The sequence below is a fragment of the Phocoena sinus genome, chromosome 15 (assembly GCF_008692025.1).
Source record: "Phocoena sinus isolate mPhoSin1 chromosome 15, mPhoSin1.pri, whole genome shotgun sequence".
NCBI classification, from domain to species: Eukaryota; Metazoa; Chordata; class Mammalia; order Artiodactyla; family Phocoenidae; genus Phocoena; species Phocoena sinus.
This window is the reverse complement of record NC_045777.1, coordinates 49558955-49577920: the sequence shown is the minus strand read 5'-3', so window position 1 is coordinate 49577920 and position 18966 is coordinate 49558955. Positions and strand designations below refer to the sequence as shown.

The window sequence follows — 18966 nt, the reverse complement described above, 5'->3', positions numbered from 1 at the left end:
TTCCTACCCAGCACACTGTTCACTGTCCTTCTCTCTATGTAGGGACAGCTAACACCGTGAAAGGGGCAGCACCTTCTGGGGGTGACATCTCAGTAGGGCGGCCTCTGGGGCCCTCTGCAGCTGACAGGTCCTGGGGGCTCGGAGGCTCCTTGGGCAGAGTGAGCAGCTGTGGGCTGCATCTTCCTTTCCTGGGGCTGTGCCGCCAGTGCTGCCGGGTCCTGAGGCCAGGTACTTAAGGGCCCCCCTTGCCAGGCCCCAAGACATGGGGAGGGGCAGCTGCCTCAAATAGACAGTGACTTCAGGCCCTGGCTGGTCTGGCCCACTTCTGCCTTTTCCCCAAATAGCCAGGGGCTGGTCCCGGGCCCATTCAGGCCCCCCAAAGCTCAGGCTGGCCTGCTGAGCTGATTCCAGAGTGGCTGGTGGGGATTGCTGTCAGTGGTCAGGACTGCCACCCCCTCAGGTCCTACAGTGAAGTGTAGTCATGGGGTGCTCCAGATACTTGCCCATCCCCAGTCACCTGCACACATACTGGGCAATTGCAGCTGATTTCTATTTCCAGGGCCTGGGAAAAGGAAAAAGAGGGACAGGGAGCTGGGTTTCTGTGTCAGGCCCTCCTCCACCAGAACACAGGGCAGTGGGCCAGGTGTGAGACAGAGCACATGTGTGTGCACACACGTGTCCCTGTGGACTGGGTCCAGGCCTCTGCTCATACTGTCCTTCTGATACCCGGGTCGTCACTCAGGAGGCTTGGTGGGCGCAGAACCTGGGGATTCCTGGGTTTGCCTGCCAAGGTGTACTTGGGAGCCACACCTGTGAGGGGCAAGTGTTTGCAACAGAGGCTGCTGGGGTCCCACTGGAGCTGAGAGGGTCCTTTGGAGGTAACCTGAACGAATGAACCAGGGGGAAGCCACTTACCTGTGACTGGACACATAGACCACCCTCTCTGGGGAGGGGGTGTTACTTGGGGCAAGGCAGCTCTCATTCACTAAAGGTGACTCCAGGTGGGGCGGGGGTTGAGGTGGGGGGGACTGGGGGATGGGCACCTGTCTCAGCCGTGAGCCAGCTACGGCTATGCTCCTGGCAGCTGGGAATGAGTGTCTGGGTCACGGAGGGGGCCTGGGTACCCTGCAGTACCCACTGCGGGAGACCTGGCAGCACTGGACGCCTGGCCACGGCAAGCTTTGGAGGTGAGCCCAGGCCCTGGACTCCAGAGATGACACCACTGCCGCTGGCCCTGCCAGCCCAGGCTGAGCGTCCAGGTGGACGGGGCATGCTTATTCCTGGCGGGGGTCGAGAATGCCAGGCATGGAGAGACTGTCCTTTCTGTGGGTGAGAGCCTGGCACGGGAGGGGTGGCAGTGTGGGCAGCCAGAGCCCTGAGCATCGGCACTGGGCAGCCTTCAGCCTTCTTCTTGCCTGTGTCCCCAAGGCACTTGTAGTCACCACCCCACCCCCCAGTGAAGGAGTCCTCTCGTAGCCCCTCCAAAGCTTCCATTGTCTCTCTCTACCTAGGAATTGTGTTGATCTACCTGAGTTCATAAATGACCCAGAGTGTGCAGGTACCACTCTGCCCTGTGGTATGGATGAGGAGACAGTTGGAGGATTCTGTCCCTTTCCCAGGCTCCAGGGCCAACTGTGAATTGGCTGCCACCTCAAGTTGTCTACTTTCTGTGTAGCCAAGGACCAGGGCTTTGTCTGCGGTCATACCCTGGGCATAGCTTGCTGACCTGACCGTGGCAGCACCTCTGTTCAGAGAGGACCACTGCCTCCTGGTCCCAGACCAGCAAAGGGCCTGTGAAGACACACTTGTGGACCCTCCAAAGCTGGAGGGGCTGGGCCTCATGTGCCTCAGTATTCTCGTTCCCAGCAGAAGGGTCCTTAGGACACCCATGGTCCCAGTTCTGCTCCCTACGGGGGGGAAGTCTGTGCCCCTCCACCACTCACAGCTCCTGGTCAGCCCTGCCCTGCTATTGGCACCCCCTCCCCCATTCCTGGGTCTTTCTCTGGTGATTGTGCCCCACCGACTCCTGCAATGTCAGGAGAGAGGGAGAGGAATGTTGGAAAACTCCCGCCAGCAGCCTCAGCCTAGAGCAGATGGGCCATTTTGTGTTCGATTCAGGGAGTGCAGGGATGGGCCCACAGGGCTGGTGGGTGAGCCCTGAAAGAGGGAGGAGCACAGAGTGGTCGCCGGAAATGGTGCTGCTGCCTCTGCACCTCTGCTCCAGGGGTTCTAGCCTGGCCTGGGAGTGCCTGTTGGGGGAGGAGGGATTCAGCGGGTGGGGAGCACTGGGGCCCCGGGAGGAGGTCACTGCTCTGATCCTGCCTTTGGTGCGAGTGCGACTGAGTGTGCATCAGTGGTTGTGTGCACGTGTGTAAATGGGAGTGAGCATGGAGGTGTTACAGTGTGTATATGCGGAGGTGTGTGTATGTGAGTCTGTAAACAGGTGTGGGTAAAGGAACACGTGGGCGAGCATGAGTGTGAGTGCGTACAGAGCGTGTGTGTTTAAGTGATGAACGCAGGGGCATGTGTGTGCGAGTGAGGCTCCCGTGCGGCTTAGGGTGAGAGACTGGGCAGCGCGGCCTTCGGAGGAGGCTGGCGGTTCGGTTTACGGTAGATCCAGGGCCGCCTCCCCCCTCCCCCTCCCCCTCCGCACAGCGCCCCCCGCCCACTTCTCAAGCACAAGTCAAAGCAGAATAAGGTCAGGACTCACTCGGAGTCCGGGAGTGGCTGCCGCTGACCATCAGGTTCGGTCCAGCTGGGCCACCAGGTCCTCCCTCCCCGACCAAGGCGCTTTCGACCCCCAGCCGCAGGTGTCCCCGCCGCCCTCCCGGAGGAGGTGACTCGGGCCGGGCGGGCCGCGCGCATTCCTGAGCCTTGAGTCAGCGCGGCCGCCCCCTCCGGCCGGGCCCGCCCCCGGCGCGCACGCCCCTCGCTCCATGGCATTCCCGGGCGGGCGGGCGGGGACTCGGCGCGGGTGCCCTCGGGCCGGCGGCGGCAGCCCCTCCCCGAAGCCCTCAGGACCCCCGAGGCGCCGGTGCCGGCGGCGGCGGTGAGTGAGCGCGCGGGGCGGGGGGCGCGGGGCGCGGGCCGGGTGGATTCCGGGGCTGCGTCCGCCGCGCGCGCGGGGCCCGTCTCCACCCCTCCACGGCCGAAGCCGCTCGGAGCGGCCGGAGTCTGGCTGCGTCCCGGCTTCGGGCGACTCTCCGCCCGAGGCGGCTGGACTTTCCTTCCCGGAGTTTCCCGAGCCGCCCGAGGAGGCGGCCCAGCCCCGGATTCCTAACCCGGCGCGCCGCAAAAATAGCCCGTGGCCGGATTAGCGCGTCCCGGCGGCCTGACCCGGCCGGACATCTCGGCTCCATCCCCCGCCCGACAGCTGAGGGTCCCGGGAGCGGGAGGGCTCGGAGTCCGGGGGTGTCCCCAGGCGCCTCTGAGCTGTACCCTCCCCCCCTTACGCTTTCCTTCCCGGCCACCACCAGTGGGTGGTGTCTCCAAGTCGAAACTCCAGCTCAGAGGGTGGGACTTCTCCGGATCATCCCTGTCCCAGTCGTGTTCCCTGGGGATGGGAATAATTTCAGCAATAATAGCAGTAGCTGTGGAACTGGAGGGGGGGGCGGTGGGCGGTGCGAGGAGGGAGTGACCCCACCTTCCGCTTCACAACCCAATCTCCCCGGCTCTAAACACTGGAAGCTGCCGGGCACTTTCCCTACCCTGTGCTCAGTGGCCAAGAGGAGCAGGCCAGGGCTGAGCCTGTGGCCACTACACGGTGCCTCAAAGCAGGCCTGCTCTTGGCTGGGGAGATTGCTGGACCCCAGGTGCTCAGGGCACTGGGGGAGGGCCTGGCTGTCTGCCCTGCTGGGGGCATGTCTGTGGGGCTGGGTGGGGAATGGGCAGTGGAGCCAGATGGTCCTGAGCAGAGTTCCTTCTTCTGTGTGTGCAGTTTGGGGTGGTGCGTCTGTGTGTCTGTCTGGGTGGGCGAGGTCTGGGTCTGGAGGCCCTAGCCCTGTGCTGGGAAAGGCCCCCCCACCCCGACCTGGGGACTTCCTGGCAGAGAAGATTCAAGGATGAAACTGGCTTTTCAGGTTTGGCCCAGCCAGATGCTGGGTTCTCCCCACCCCTGTGGAGCCAGCCCCAGCCCCCTTAGCCCCCACCCAGAGGTTGGGAGGAAGCTGGGCCACCCAGCAGATGGCGGGGGCCCAAGGGGTCCCTGAGGCTGAGCCCCCTGCAACCAGGGGTTATTCTGGGTCCTTTTCCTTGAGAAAAGCAGGGGCTACTAGTGGGGCATAAGAGTTGAGTGGCCCTGGATGGTATGTGCCAGGCCCCAGGCTGCTTCCCAAACCCTCCAAGCAATCTCTGCCCATTGCACAGGGAGCTGACTGAGAGCACCAGAGCTGGAGCACTGCAGTGACAGCATCCCCTGTCCAGCGTTAGTGGGCCGGCCGGCAAACCACTGCCCTTGGGAGCTCGAATTCTAGGGGAGCCCTTGGTTCAGAGGGAGTCACCCAGGCCTCGCCTGCCTTCCTGGGCCCACCCTCAGGGCCTCTGGACTCAAGCTGCTGCCCAGGGCACCTCCTGTAGCTCCTCTCCCCAGATGTGAGGGGCTCTCCCTGCCCGCACCTCCCCAGCTCCTGTCCCTCCATGTCATCGGTGTCTGTGACAGGATCGACTTTCAGCCCAAGGATCAGATTCCTTAGCTTCTGCCTGTTTTCTGGGTTAGGTGTGTTTGAGGGTGACTCCTTCCTCCCTGAACTGAGATGCTCTGGGTGGAGGTGGGGTGGAGTGGTGGCCCAGAGGGGCCTGTTAGCCCTCCCCAGCCTGAGGAGCCCAGATGGTCTGCCCCTCCCCTGGGGGGCTGTGGCCACCTCCCCAGCTCCTGGGCAGACATGGCCCCAGGCTTTGAACCCCCCTGGAGGCTTGGTGACCACAGGTGGTGACTGGCCTCTCTGAGCCTCAGTTTCCTGATCTGTAAGATGGACACAGAGGACCCCTGCAGGGGTTGTGACAGGTCAGTGGGGCTAGCCAGAGTCAGGTTTGAGGCAGGTGTGCCAGGCTTCTGCTGACTGAAGCCGTTTCTGCTCCGATAATCGACTTCAAGGGCTTGGTGTCCCCTCCCGCGGCCTTACAGATACTATCCAGCAGCTGACGTGTCCTGAGAAGGGTTGCTAAACCAGAGGGTATGTGGGCACCGGGAGCTCGTGTGGGGGTGGGGGGTTGGTCAGGGGCACTTGTGGGGCCTCTGACTGGTGACTAGGCTGCTCATCCGCCTTCTCTCCAGGCCTGTTGCTGGGATGTGGGTCTTTCCACTGTGTAGCTTGAGACAGGCTTGCACCTAACTCCCGAGGTCCAGCTAGATCCCAGATTGTCCCACCCAGAAGCTATAGCTGAGCCCCTGCCCTACCCCACTGCTGGCTGTGTGGCACGGATGGGTCCTCTGACCTTTCTGAGCCTGGGGCACCCCGACCCCAGGGTGCGTCCACCCTGCCAGACCCAGCCGGGTCATAGGCTTTAATTCTGGTGGCCAGTGACCCTCTGGGTCATAGTCTGCTGAGGCTTTGGGCAGCGCCCAGTCCACAGGGCCAGTGCTCCCTTTCCTGCACCACCCTCCCAGGGCAGTTACCTTCAGGGCCTCCTGTGCAGAGAGCCTCCTGTGGTTCTGTTGTTGGATCCCTGCATTGCTATCATCTGGGGTGACAGCTGGTGATGGGCGCCTTGGGGGGGCAGGGATCCGATGTATCCTCCTGGGGACAGCACGGGGCACCCAGCAAGCCATTGGCCAGGTGTCAGGTCTGCCCTGCTCCCTTCTGAACCTCATATCTTCCACAGAAGAGTGGAGGGGCCTCTGGGAGGGGTGAGGGCCTGGCCAGGATCATTCCCGACAAGATGCCGGTTACTGATGGTGAGGTCAAGAGGCACAGAGCAGCCAGCTCACTTTCGCTTTGCCACATAGTAGCACGTAGTGGAGGACTGAATTCTAGGCTGCCAGACAGCTGGTGATTCCCCCCTCCCAAGGGAGACCTGGGGCTGGGCATCAGACTAGGGGTCAGACAGGACACTGAGGGTCAGAGGTCAGCATTCACGTGGGGAGGTCAGAGGAGCTGGCGCATCCTGGGACCATGCTCAGGTGAGCTGGGCACACGTCTGGGCAGGTGTCCTGGGGTGGGCCCAACTGCTCCAACTGACATGGGTGGCCGGTGGTCCCCTGGGCAGGGTAGGCCCCAGGCTTGGTGGGTCTGGTCCTGGGGCCGGGCCGCTTACTTGACCTCCAGCTGCCCTTGGTCCGTGTTGTCCCTCAAGTGTGCGGGGCAGGCCTAAGTGCAGAAATAGAGGGTCCAGCTTAACCCCGGCCACAGCCTGTCCAGGCCTGGGTGGGCCAGAACTTCTCCCCGGTCTCCTCCTGCCTCTTGGCCACACCTTCCCAAACTGGGCCTCCCCAAAGGGTGTGGCCTGGGTCCTCCCACGCCTTGTGCTCTGGTTGAACGTGCTCCCGGGCCCTCCTTGGGGAGCTCCCCACAGCCGGCAGGCATCACCAGCCTGCTCGTTTGTTTGTTTCTTTTTAGTTGAAGTATAGATGACTTACAATATTATATTCGTTTTAGGTCCAGCTGAAATTGATTCAGCTGCTGCTTCTCGAGCACCTACTGTGTGCCCAGCACTGCTGTGGCCCCTGAATTTCAGAGGAGAAAATTCAGGCTATCTCAGGGTTGCAGGTGGTAGAGGGGAGCTGGGTCAGTGCACAGTGTCTCAGGCCAGGCTCCCCGACACCGGCCTGCCTGCACTGGCTCCTGCTTCTGGACGCCCCCCTGGACCCCTGCCCAGGGTCCCCCATCATCCCCAGAGCAGGCATGGCTGCTTCTCAGGGCTGCCCCACAGCCCTCCACCCTGCTGGCTGCAGTGGCTCCCCCTCCCCTCGCTCCCGCTTAAAGCAGCCCTGGTGGTCCCGGTACCCTGCAGGCCCTCCCTCTGCATCCCCTCCAGCTTCACCCCACACTCCTGAGCTGCTCAGAGCTCCGTCTTCACAGTTAGCTTTTGCTTCGTCAGCCTCCCCACTGCGCTTCTAGTTGCCTGTTTGGGTGTCTCCTGGTGGGTCTGGGCCCCGGGTGGGCAACCACGAATGTCACCAGAGTGACTCAGACGGCAGGCAGGCCCTCCCTGGGCTGTGGTCTCTCCCTGCACTGAGGGGCAGCAGAGCAGAGATGCTGTTGGGATTCCCCCTCAGGGACCGTCTAGGAACAAGAGCCCACTGTGCGCCTGGGGGAGACCCAGACACTGAGCCACTGTCTCCTCTGGGCGGGCGCTGTGCCCCTTCCCGGCCCAGACTCTTTGTCCGGTCTGGACCCGACCCTCCCCCACACCCTCAGGGTCCACTGTGGAGCCACCCCCGACCCTGCTTGTGAATCCCACCCACTTGATGCCCAGATTGCCGCAGGGGCGCTAGGGGATTGGGCACACAGGGGTGGGTCAGGCCGGGAACCCATAGCACTGAGGGCAGGGAGCTGTGTGGGTTATGGGGCACCCTCCAGCCTCTGCCCCAGACACAGGAGGGATCTGGTGGGGTGAGGGCCACCGGGAGGTCTGTATGTCCAGGCAGGGAGCTGGTGCCTCCCTCGTGAGGTGAGCGGCTCCTGTGTCTGGTGGGCCCAGGCCAGCGGGGGTCGGGGGGGCATCTGGCTCCTGTGTGTGCTCACCACCCGCTTCCCACCTCCTTGCTTGTGCTGTTTCTGTTCCCACCCGGTCATGTGGTAGCTCCTCCTCCCAGAGCCAAGTGGAGGGGCATCTTTGGGAATATGCCATCACCCCACTTTATGGGGACTGGCCCCTGCTAGCTCGTGCCCTGAAATGACCAGTGATCATTCAGCAGTGGCTCTGGAGCAGCCCTGTCCTAGGCACTGTGGACCCGGCATGACAGGACCGGACCGCACACATGTGGGTGCGCTCCCGACCGTGCCAAGGGAATCCAGGGCCTGTCAGGGAGGGGCCGCCTGACTGAGGCGGGGGATCCTTGAACACGTGGGCAGAATGCGTGTACTGGGAGAGCCAGGTGTGAGGAGAGGCTGTGGGAGCACAGTGGGAGCCAGGGAGGGTCGCAAGTGTGTGTGTGATGCTGAGCCAGTCAGCTGGCAACGGTTCTGGCACTCCTGAGTGGAGAACCAGCTTCTGTCACCTAGAGGTGCTGGGCGTGCGCAGGCTCCTGTAGGGGCTCGTCCCTGGTACCCAGCCTGCCGGGTACCAGCAGTGATCCCAGGTCCACACTTGGCCTCTCTAGACCTCACAATAGCTTTGCCAGGAGCGTATGAAACTCTGTGAGGCATGGGGTGGTCGGGTGGCAGAGACAGACTTAAGGTACCATAGCCTCCCCCATCTGAAATGCTAAGGGGGTCCCCATCCTGTCTGGCCCCTTCCCGACAAGGCCTCATGGGCACAGCACCATCTGAGGAGTCCGATCGCCCAGATCTCCACCTGGCAGGCCCGGCCCACCGTGGCTCAGAGGGTGCACCCAGGGTGCTGTCCCAGCCCTGCAGGTTCTGGACGCGCCTCTCAGCACCTTCTGCCTTCTCGATAAGCCTAACACTGTCTGAAGTTCCACCACTAGTGCTTGAGACCTGGAGCTGTCCTGCCCAGTCATTTCCTTACCAGCAGGGAGAGCTTACAATCACCTTGGTCTGTGAAGAGAGGGCTGGCGGATGACAAGGAAGACGCTGCCCTCCCAGGATGCTGACCTGTGGCCTGGTCAGCCACAGCCGTGCAGGGCTGGGCTGGGTTGTGGTGTGAGTTGGATGCCGAGTGCTGGTCCCAGAGGGACCCAGTTCTCAGTCAGGATGCCCTCATGTCAGACGCTGCCTCCATCCTCTCCAGGGACCCTCCATCTGACCGCAGCTTGTGGGGCTCAGTGTAGGTGGGGCCAGGAAGGGATTCCCAGGGATGTGGGAACAAATGCTGCCCTCAGCCCTTTTCCTGAGACCAGAGCAGGTGAGGGCAGGGGAGAGAGGCTTGGCCCTGGGAGCTATGTTGTGATGGAAAGACTCCTGAGTGCATAGTCAGCTCAGGGAAAAGGTCGGAACGTGAGGGATGGGCCAAGAGTCAGAAGGCATCCCCGGACTGCCTCCCTCCAGGCCTGTTCCTGGTTGGGGTAGGGCCAGTGGGAACCCAGTGATTAGTGTTCAGGCTCAGCCCCATTTGGTACAGGGCCAGTAGGCGCTGCCAGCTGCATCCTGGCCTGGTCTCCAGTCAATATAGGGCCAGTAGGACCTGTGTGCTGGGTCCCGGGCTGGTCCCCGATTGTCATAGGGCCGATAGAAGCTGTGAGTGTTGTCCTGGGCCTATCCCTGGGTGGCAGAGGGCCGCTAGGAGCTGGGAGCGGCGTCCTGGGCCCCCCGTGTCTTATGAGCAGCACAGCAGTGTTCTGTGCCATCCCGCGTCTGTGTCACGGGGCCGGGGGTGGGGGTGGGGTGCGGGATGAGCAACATCCCAGGCCGTTCCCAGGTCCATAGAGAGCTGGGGTTGGTGGTGGCTCTGAGCAGGGTTCTGGACCCCTGGACCTTCCCTGATCTGTAAAGGGCCAGTAGCAACTGTGTCCTTAGTTATGCCGCCTGAAGTATGTGGCCTTGGGCAAGACAAGCCTCTCTTTCTAGGCCTCAGTTTCCTGATTTGTAAAGTATTTTCTCTGTATCTCTCCAGGCAGTTGAGAGGGAGGCTCCAAAGTAGAAGCTGTTTCTAGCGACCTCAGTGGATGGGTCACAGACCCCGCAGGTCAGAATCTTCAGGGTCTGAAGCTCTTTGAGAGGCTGAGGAATTTTGGAGTCTCCACCACGCCCCTGCTATCCTTGCCCCCGTTGTTCTAGGAACCCTTCTAGTCTTGGATATCCTGTTTCCAGGCCCTGTGATCCTTCTCTGGGGCCAGGGAAGCAGATACGCCCTGAAACTGCCATTTCGTAAAGGGAGAATTAAGTGCCAAGGCGCCATGCTTATGTGGCCACTGCCTCACGGTCACATGGCCAGGCTGGGGTGGCCCAAATCAAGCCCTGGCCTCTCTGCTCTGGGTCCTGGGCCCTCTCCCTGTGCCCAGGTAATGTGGGACAGGGGTCTCAGATGCTTAAGGTGGCACAGAGCAAGGCGTCTCGAAGCACTGTGGGGCTTTGCTGCTGTTTCTGGGCCTGTGGCGCCCCCTGGTGGTCACAGCGGCCTTTTCACCAGGTGGTTTCCAGGAGGTCTCTTGGCTATAGGAGCCCTTGGCCCCTGGGAAGCCAGGTGGTCCCTCCTCTGAGAGATGGAGGGACCATGCACCCTGTCGTGGGCATAGTGAACCCTCTGTCCCTGGAGCAGCTGTCATGGTGGTTAAGAAGCTGAGGTCTGTGTTCAATAGGCTTGAGATTTGCCCCGTGTACAGACCGGGCCAGCCCCTCAGCTTGCCTCTGCCCTCGTGCTTATTCATACTTCTGCACTGGCCATTCCCAGTGTGGGGAACACCCTGCCACCTAACCTTGCTCACTAGATCAACTCGAAAGCCTTTGCTCAGACGTCACCGCACAGAGAGGCATCGCTCCTCTGACGACTGTAATGTGCTGGGTTTTCCTTTATCTTTTAATTAACTTTTTAAAAAATTTTATTTAGTTTTGGCTGCGTTGGGTCTTCATTGCTGCACGCGGGCTGTCTCTGGTTGCAGCGAGCAGGGGCTACTCTTCGTTGTGCGCGGGCCTCTCATTGCGGTGGATTCTCTCATTGCGGAGCATGGGCTCTAGGTGTGCGGGCTTCCGTAGTTGTGGCACGCAGGCTCAGTAGTTGTGGCGCACGGGCTTAGTTGCTCCGTGGCATGTGGGATCTTCCTGGACCAGGGATTGAACCCATGTCCCCTGCATTGGCAGGCGGATTCTTAACCACTGCGCCACCAGGGAAGTCCTAATGTGCTGTTTTATCCTTGTCACACGTTGCAGCCTTTAGCACGGTGTATCTACATGTGAGCTTATTGTTTGTCTGGACTCTAAGCTTGAGGAGTGCAGGGATTTTGTCTGTTTCGGTTTCCCTGCTTCTCCACCAACATGTCCCAAGCATCTAGGAGTGGCTCATAGTAGGTCCTCAGCTATTCATCACATGAACGCGTGTTGTTTGAGGACCTAGTGTGTGCCTAGCCGTGTCTTTCGGGATGGCAGAGGCAGGAACCAAGTGCGTGGGTGCCGAGTCCGTGCTGGGACTCTGGCAGCGGAGCCATGCCCACGCCTGTTGGGCTATCCCAGCTTCTCCCTCCTCCTGTGTCTGGGCCCCATGAACCCTCAGAGATCTGCCAGTGCTGTTTTTTGGCTGCGCCATGCAGCTTGCAGCATCTTAGTTCCCCGACCAGGGATTGAACCCGGGCCCCCGGCAGTGAAAGTGTGGAGTCCTAACCACTGGGCTGCCAGGGAAATGCCTGTCAGCGCTGTTATTGAATAACACACCACGCCCCCTAGGCCCCCCTAGCTCTGCCTGGAACCATGGGTGAGGCCCGCAGGGACAGCACCAGCAGCCTGCAGCGCAAGAAGCCGCCGTGGCTGAAGCTGGATATCCCGGCTGTGGTGCCCCCGGCAGCAGAGGAGTCCAGCTTCCTGCAGGTAGGCCCTGGCCAGCGGGGGCTGCAGGTGCAGCCCATCCAGCCGCCTCACTGGGTCCCCGTTGCCCAGCCCCTGAGACGCCAGGCGTTCCTGCGCAGTGTGAGCATGCCGGCCGAGCCCACCCGCGTCCCCTCACCCCACCAGGAGCCCCGGCGGCCGGGGCTGCAGCGCCAGATGTCCATCACACAGACCATCCGCAGGTACTTCGCTGTCCCGGCTGCTCCGCGGCGGGTTGGGGGCTGGGCCGGTGGGACAGAAGCAGGCATACAGGGTCCCCTTCGGGCACCGGGGCTGGAAGTGGAGCAAGGGCTTTCTCCTCCATCCCCTCCCCTCATCACCCTGTCCTCCTCCTGCTCTGGGGACTGACTGCTGTCACCTACTGCCTTTCTCTGCTCCCCCCCAGAACTTGCTCTCTCCTCTCTCTCTCGCCCGCCCCCCCCACCCAATGCTCTGGTCCTCCCTGAACAGCCGACAGGTGCGCTTTGGGCGTGTCCACACTCTGCCTCTGTTGGGCGCCCCTGCTGCCCGCAGGGCCCTCACACAGCGCTCGTCTCTCTCTCGGTCCCTGCTCAGGTACCTTGGGCAGGGCATGAGTGTGTTGGCGTCAGCTGGTGTGTGCATGGCTTGTGACCTCTCGGGAGCCGCCAGCATGGTTGGTGTTCCCCGGGGGCTCCTGACGGCAGGTGCTGGCAGTGTTTTTGCTTGCATGTCCAAGGACTGTGGGCAGCCTGCTTGGGTGTGCGGCGCCCCCTGCCTGACTTCTGTGGTGTCCAAGGTCAAGCTGCTGCCTAGGGCCACGCTTTCTCTGGCTGAGCTAAGGGCTGAACTCTGACCTCTGTCTCCAGACTCAGTGTCTCCCCACAAATGCCCGTCTCAGGGATGGAATGAGGGCCTGTGTGAAATACTCACCTATTTCATCAAGACCTGCCATCTCTGGTGCTGGTGGCAGCTTGGAGCTGGCTAATTGTTTAGAGGGTGGCCAGGGCCGAAACCCACTTATCCTCTTAATCAGACCCAGCCCACCTGGACCCCAGACCCTGGAGTGTCCGGAGGCTTGGGGCGGGCATGCTGCCCAGGTGTAGTGCCTCTGAGGCCGCTGCTGGGGAGAGGGGACAGCTGGCCTCCCCTTGCTGAGTCCCTCCCCTGGCAGGGGCACTGCCGACTGGTTTGGGGTGAGCAAGGACAGTGACAGCACCCAGAAGTGGCAGCGCAAGAGCATCCGTCACTGCAGCCAGCGCTACGGGAAGCTGAAGCCCCAGGTCATCCGGGAGCTAGACCTGCCCAGCCAGGACAACGTGTCGCTGACCAGCACTGAGACGCCCCCTCCTCTGTACGTGGGGCCATGCCAGCTGGGCATGCAGAAGGTATGCCCTCCCGCTGCTGCCTCCCACAGTTCCGTCACCCTGCTGCCCTGAGCTGGGGCTGGGGACACAGCCAGTCTAAGCACAGAGGTTGCTTGGAGCTCACGGTCTGGGCGGGTGGTCGGATGGTCCCGTAAAGGCACCTAAGATACTCTCTGGGAAGCGGGGCTTGGGGGAGAGGACAGGTCCTGGGATTGTACCACAGGCCAGCCTCTGGGTGGGAGAGCATCCCAGGATGAACAGCAGCGTAAAGGAAATACAGGCGGAGAACGGGACCCCTCTGGTGCAGTGTGGGGGTGGGGGTGGTACCCACTCAGCTGTCCAGGGAGCCTCTGGGGAGCGGGACGAGCAGCAGCTGTGTTCTCCATGGCGGGGTCGGGTGGGGGAGGAGCCCCCTTGGCTATGACCCAGCCCCCGACTCCTGCATCTCCTCCCCTCCTCCAGATCATAGACCCCCTGGCCCGGGGCCGGGCCTTCCGCTTGGCGGATGATGCCGCCGATGGCCTGAGTGCCCCGCACACGCCGGTCACGCCGGGTGCCGCCTCCCTCTGCTCCTTCTCCAGCTCCCGTTCGGGTTTCAACCGGCTCCCGCGGCGGCGCAAGCGCGAGTCGGTGGCCAAGATGAGCTTCCGGGCAGCCGCTGCGCTGGTGAAGGTGGGTGCAGGGGCCGGGGTGGGGGCGGGGGCTGAGCCAGTACCACGCTGCGTCCTCACCCCCTCGCTGGCAGGGCCGCTCGGTTAGGGATGGCACACTGCGCCGGGTCCAGCGCCGAAGCTTCACTCCTGCCAGCTTCCTGGAGGAGGACACGGCTGACTTCCCCGACGAGCTGGACACATCCTTCTTTGCCCGGGTAAGAGCCTGGCACCATCACCCATGACCCCTGTGCCTATGCTTCCCACACTGACCATGCGTGTTTGCTCAGGAAGGTGTCCTCCACGAGGAGCTGTCCACATACCCAGATGAGGTGTTCGAGTCCCCATCGGAGGCAGCGCTTAAGGACTGGGAGAGAGCCCCAGAGCAGGCGGACCTCACGGGTGGGGCCCTGGACCGCAGCGAGCTGGAGCGCAGCCACCTAATGTTGTGAGTGCCTCCTGGCGGGCTCCGAGGGGGCCGGGGGGCAGGTCCTGCGGCTCTCAGGAGCGGCTGGCCCCAAAGGCACGACCCTAGAGGGCCCCGGGAGGAGGTCATCTTGTGGACTGGGAGCCCAGCTTGGCAATTGTGTTTGGGGGACCCAGGGGTGGGCACCGTTCGAGTCTGGACTGCCCACACCTGGAAGAGGATCTCAGTCCCAGAGCCCACAGGCTGGAGAGAATCTCGGGGGAAGGAGGAGGTGACGTAGTTAACACTCGCAGATTAGCCAGGGACCCTCATGTAGGTCCGAACCCACCTCCCTGCCATGCCAGGAGCGGCTGGGGATCATGCTTTTCCTGGTGAGGTGTGGGCTGACATCAGCCTGTCGCACAGTGTCTTCACCGCTAGTTGGGAGCAAGACAGACACGGAGTGTCGCCTATGTCCCGCCGGGGATGGACTGCGGCAGGTGGGAGCTCTGGGGCTGGGAGTGACGGCACCCCTTCCCCCAGGCCCCTGGAACGTGGCTGGCGCAAGCAGAAGGAGGGCGGTGCAGGGGCCCCGCAGCCCAAGGTGCGGCTGCGGCAGGAGGTGGTGAGCGCCGCGGGTCAGCGGCGGGGCCAGCGCATCGCGATGCCGGTGCGCAAGTTCTTCGCCAGGGAGAAGCGGCCGTATGGGCTGGGCATGGTGGGCCGGCTAACCAACCGCACTTACCGCAAGCGAATCGACAGCTATGTCAAACGCCAGATTGAGGACATGGACGACCACAGGTAGGCGTGGAGGGGATGCGGCTTCGGGAAGGCAAGGCCTCCAGGTGGGCGTGGGGGCTCCGGGTTGGGGATGCCGCCTCTGCTGACGCTTTGCCCCGCAGGCCCTTCTTCACCTACTGGCTCACCTTCGTGCACTCGCTCGTCACCATTCTAGCCGTTTGCATCTATGGCGTGGCGCCCGTAGGCTTCTCACAGCACGAGACCGTAGACTCGGTGAGCCTCGGCGCCTTCCCTGGCGAGCCCTGGGCTCTGGGCTCCCTCCCACCCATTCTGGGAGGAGAGGGCTCGGCTGAGCTCCGTCTGATCTTTCTCCCCAAACTTCCAGGTGCTGCGCAACCGAGGGGTCTATGAGAATGTCAAGTACGTTCAGCAGGAGAACTTCTGGATCGGGCCCAGCTCGGTGAGGGTGGGGCCGGGGGGCGGGGCCCCAGGGCCCCTGGGCTGGCCGAGGGCCCGGCCGCAGCTGCACATCCTCTTCCCTGCAGGAGGCTCTCATTCACCTGGGTGCCAAGTTCTCGCCCTGCATGCGCCAGGATCCCCAGGTGCATAGTTTCATCCACGCTGCGCGCGAGCGTGAGAAGCACTCGGCCTGCTGTGTGCGCAACGACCGGTCTGGCTGCGTGCAGACCTCGGAAGAGGAGTGCTCGGTGAGTGCCTGCCCGCAGCTCAGCTCGCACCCTTGTCTGCACCTTGTGTTTGTGGTTACCTTGGGACTTCAGATAGAGCCAGCTGGTTATCCTAAACCCCTAGTTCTCAGCACATTATGCCATCCGTCTGTGCCAGACCCCTTGCATCACATTTTCCTTTTTTCCCGCACCTCCTCCATCTCATGCTGCTCACCCTGTAGACCCTGTGTCCTTAATTTATTTTTTTTTATGACCGCGCTGCAAGGCTTGTGGGATCCTAGTTCCCCGACCAGGGATCGAACCCAGGCCCGGCATTGAAAGCGCCAAGTCCTAACCACTGGACCGCCAGGGAATTACGCATGTGTCCTTAATTTGGGTGTGCTCTTCCCACACGTGTTCATCTTGTTTTTGTGCACGTGTCTTAAGTTTCTATAAATGGTATTGCCTTTTCCCACTAAATTAAAAAAAAATTTTTTTTTTGAATACTTTTTTGGCTGCATCGGGTCTTATTTGCGGCAGGTGGGATCTTTGTTGCGGCGAGTGGGCTTCTCTCTAGTTGTGGCATGGGGTTTTTTCTCTTCTCCAGTTGTGGTGCGCGGCCTCCAGAGTCGTGGGCCCTGTAGTTTGTGGCACGCGGGCCCTCATTGAGGAGCACGAGCTCAGTAGTTGTGGCGCGAGGGCTCAGTTGCCCCGCGGCATGTGGGATCCCAGTTCCCCGACCAGGGATCGAACCCGTGTTCCCTGCATTGGAAGCTCAGTTGCCCCGCGGCATGTGGGATCCCAGTTCCCCGACCAGGGATCGAACCCGTGTTCCCTGCATTGGAAGGCAGATTCATTACCACTGGACCACCAGGGAAGTCCCTGAATTTTAAAAACTTTATCCACGTTTTTATCATCTTATTTGGAGGTGCTGTAGTTTGTACCAGTTCTCTGATTTTGAACACTGGTGGTTTCTATTTTTAAGCTAATAGGAATTATGCTGTTGAATTCCTTATAACCATCTCCCAACACGCGAGCGATTTCCAGAGTTTAAGTTCAGAGCGGTGGGCGTGTAGAGCCAGAGGGAGGAGCTCAGAATCAGTGCTTCTGATTCCTCCCGTCTGGGAACTGTACCGGGACGTGGGCTCTGACCAGGGCTGAGCCCGTGTCCTCCCACAGTCCACGCTGGCAGTATGGGTGAAGTGGCCCTTCCATCCCAGCGCCCCAGACCTTGCTGGCCACAAGAGGCACTTTGGCTCTGTCTGCCACCAGGACCCCAGGTCAGTCCTGCTGGCCCCTCCCTTACCTTCCTTTGTCCACGTCTCCCTTGGGAGTGCGGGTGGAGAGAGGTATAATGGCTCTCCTTGTTGTCCAGTCGGGCAGGAGGGGGCTAAGCCAAGGGCACAAAGCAAGGACTGACCACATCCTGGGCTCGTGCAGGGTGTGTGATGAGCCTTCCTCCGAGGACCCCCATGAGTGGCCAGATGACATCACCAAGTGGCCGGTGAGCCGGGGTGGAGGGGTTGTTTGGGAGTCACCCTTATCGTGTGGGGGAGGAATCCACACCTCATCCATCAGCGATGCCACAGAGGTCCCCGTTGGGGGACCACCCTGTGCTTCCAGATGCTTTGCCCTGGCTGTTAGCCAGCCTGTCCATCCACCACAGCCTACCTCTCTGAGCAGAACCACGTGGAGCCTTGGGAGGTCAAATGACATTATTCCAATTTGACAGATGGTCAAACTGAGGCTTAGGGTGTAGTACCTGCTTGAAGTCAAAGGAAGCCTATTTCCCATCCTAGGAGCCTGTCCATCTTTGCCCCAACCAAGCATAGCGTGGGGCCCAAGGTTAGGGGAGACCCTGACCCAACTCACCCCCGTTTGTGACACAGATCTGCACCAAAAACAGCGCTGGGAACTACACCAACCACCCGCACATGGACTGTGTCATCACGGGCCGGCCCTGCTGCATTGGCACCAAGGGCAGGTAGGGCTGCCTGTGTGGGCATGTGCAGCTGGTCTTGGGCACAAAGTGTTGCCCTGGGGCTGTGCCCTCTTCCCCTCCCCAGTCCCAAAATAACTCAAGATACCAAGGGGCATGGGGTGAGGAAGGGGCTAGGCCTATCCAGGGCCAACAAAGCTGGGCAAGTGGGGCTGAAACCTGGGCCTGGAAGCCCTCCCAACCCTGGCCTGACCTTCCAGGTGTGAGATCACCTCCCGGGAGTACTGTGACTTCATGAGGGGCTACTTCCACGAGGAGGCCACACTCTGCTCTCAGGTAGGCCTCCGGGGTGAGGGTCCCTCCCCGTCCCTGCAGCCACGGCGGGTGCTGACAGGCCACTCTGCACAGGTGCACTGCATGGACGACGTGTGTGGGCTGTTGCCCTTCCTCAACCCCGAGGTGCCCGACCAGTTCTACCGCCTGTGGCTGTCCCTATTCTTGCACGCTGGGCAAGTGACACCATCTGGGCTGAGCGGGGTTGGGTGGAGTGGAGTGGGTGGTCCCAGGGACCCCAGGAGTAGCTGGTGAGCCTTCCCTGCTGAATGCCCCCCCCCCCCCCGCCACAGGATCCTGCACTGCCTGGTGTCTGTCTGCTTCCAGATGACTGTCCTGCGGGACCTGGAGAAGCTGGCAGGCTGGCACCGCATAGCCATCATCTACCTGCTGAGTGGCATCACTGGTAACCTGGCCAGTGCCATTTTCCTGCCATACCGGGCAGAGGTAAGGCTGCCCCCAGGGTGGGGCCCTCCTACGTGCACCTGCTGCCCAGCATGAACTGGTTCCATCACAGAGTCGAGTTCCTACAGCGCCCCGCCTGGGAGCAGCTCCACTTGGCTCCTGTCCCGATACACTCTGGGCGGAGGGAGGCGGGACGGGGCAACCCGCTCAGGCCCACCGGCTCACAGGCACCCACACGCCCCCAGGTGGGCCCCGCCGGCTCGCAGTTCGGCATCCTGGCCTGCCTCTTCGTGGAGCTCTTCCAGAGCTGGCAGGTCCTGGCGCGGCCCTGGCGTGCCTTCTTCAAGCTGCTGGCTGTGGTGCTCTTCCTGTTCACCTTCGGGCTGCTGCCCTGGATCGACAACTTCGCCCACATCTCGGGCTTCGTCAGCGGCCTCTTCCTCTCCTTTGCCTTCTTGCCCTACATCAGCTTTGGCAAGTTTGACCTGTACCGCAAGCGCTGCCAGATCATCGTCTTTCAGGCGGTCTTCCTGGGCCTCCTGGCCGGCCTGGTGGTCCTCTTCTACTTCTACCCCGTGCGTTGTGAGTGGTGTGAGTTCCTCACCTGCATCCCCTTCACTGACAAGTTCTGTGAGAAGTACGAGCTGGACGCTCAGCTCCACTGAGCTGGTGGGGTGCTGGGGCCGTGTGCCCTGTGGGCCGGGGCCAGGCCTGAGGCTCGGGACTCCGCCTGTGAGCCCTGCTCCCCTTGCACAGACCCCTTGTGCCGTGTTCACTGCTGTTGAACCCCTCGTACTTCCGGGCATTTATCACAGTAGTTCCCGAGATTACCTTCTAACTAGCCTCTCGACGACCACCTCATGTGGCCAATAAATGGACCGGGAGCGTTTTAGCTGCCACTAACTTGA

General features: G+C 61.8%; 2 protein-coding genes across 5 annotated transcripts in view; one reads left to right on the top strand and one right to left on the bottom strand.

The window, feature by feature from the left end:
* Positions 1-2836, bottom strand: part of MPG (N-methylpurine DNA glycosylase) — a 13786-nt gene extending 10950 nt beyond the window's left edge. The window contains exon 1 of the mRNA XM_032604968.1: positions 2711-2836. The gene's annotated coding sequence lies outside the window, so the exon portion shown is untranslated. The remainder of the gene's footprint in view (positions 1-2710) is intronic.
* The window catches only part of RHBDF1 (rhomboid 5 homolog 1), a 19195-nt gene extending 229 nt beyond the window's left edge, over positions 1-18966 (top strand). The window contains exons 1-18 of one of the 4 annotated variants that reach the window (XM_032604961.1): positions 2958-3049; positions 11436-11576; positions 11646-11776; positions 12727-12940; positions 13382-13591; positions 13665-13787; positions 13860-14017; positions 14519-14776; positions 14878-14989; positions 15102-15176; positions 15262-15423; positions 16561-16661; positions 16822-16885; positions 17271-17365; positions 17581-17656; positions 17729-17829; positions 17947-18100; positions 18304-18966. In XM_032604961.1, coding sequence (XP_032460852.1) covers positions 11460-11576; positions 11646-11776; positions 12727-12940; positions 13382-13591; positions 13665-13787; positions 13860-14017; positions 14519-14776; positions 14878-14989; positions 15102-15176; positions 15262-15423; positions 16561-16661; positions 16822-16885; positions 17271-17365; positions 17581-17656; positions 17729-17829; positions 17947-18100; positions 18304-18723 — 2571 coding nt within the window. In that variant the 5' untranslated portion in view covers positions 2958-3049; positions 11436-11459 and the 3' untranslated portion in view covers positions 18724-18966. Of the gene's footprint in view, positions 1-2957; positions 3050-11435; positions 11777-12726; positions 12941-13381; positions 13592-13664; positions 13788-13859; positions 14018-14518; positions 14777-14877; positions 14990-15101; positions 15177-15261; positions 15424-16560; positions 16662-16821; positions 16886-17270; positions 17366-17580; positions 17657-17728; positions 17830-17946; positions 18101-18303 lie in introns of those variants that run through there. The other 3 variants (XM_032604959.1, XM_032604958.1, XM_032604957.1) reach the window with 3 other exon arrangements.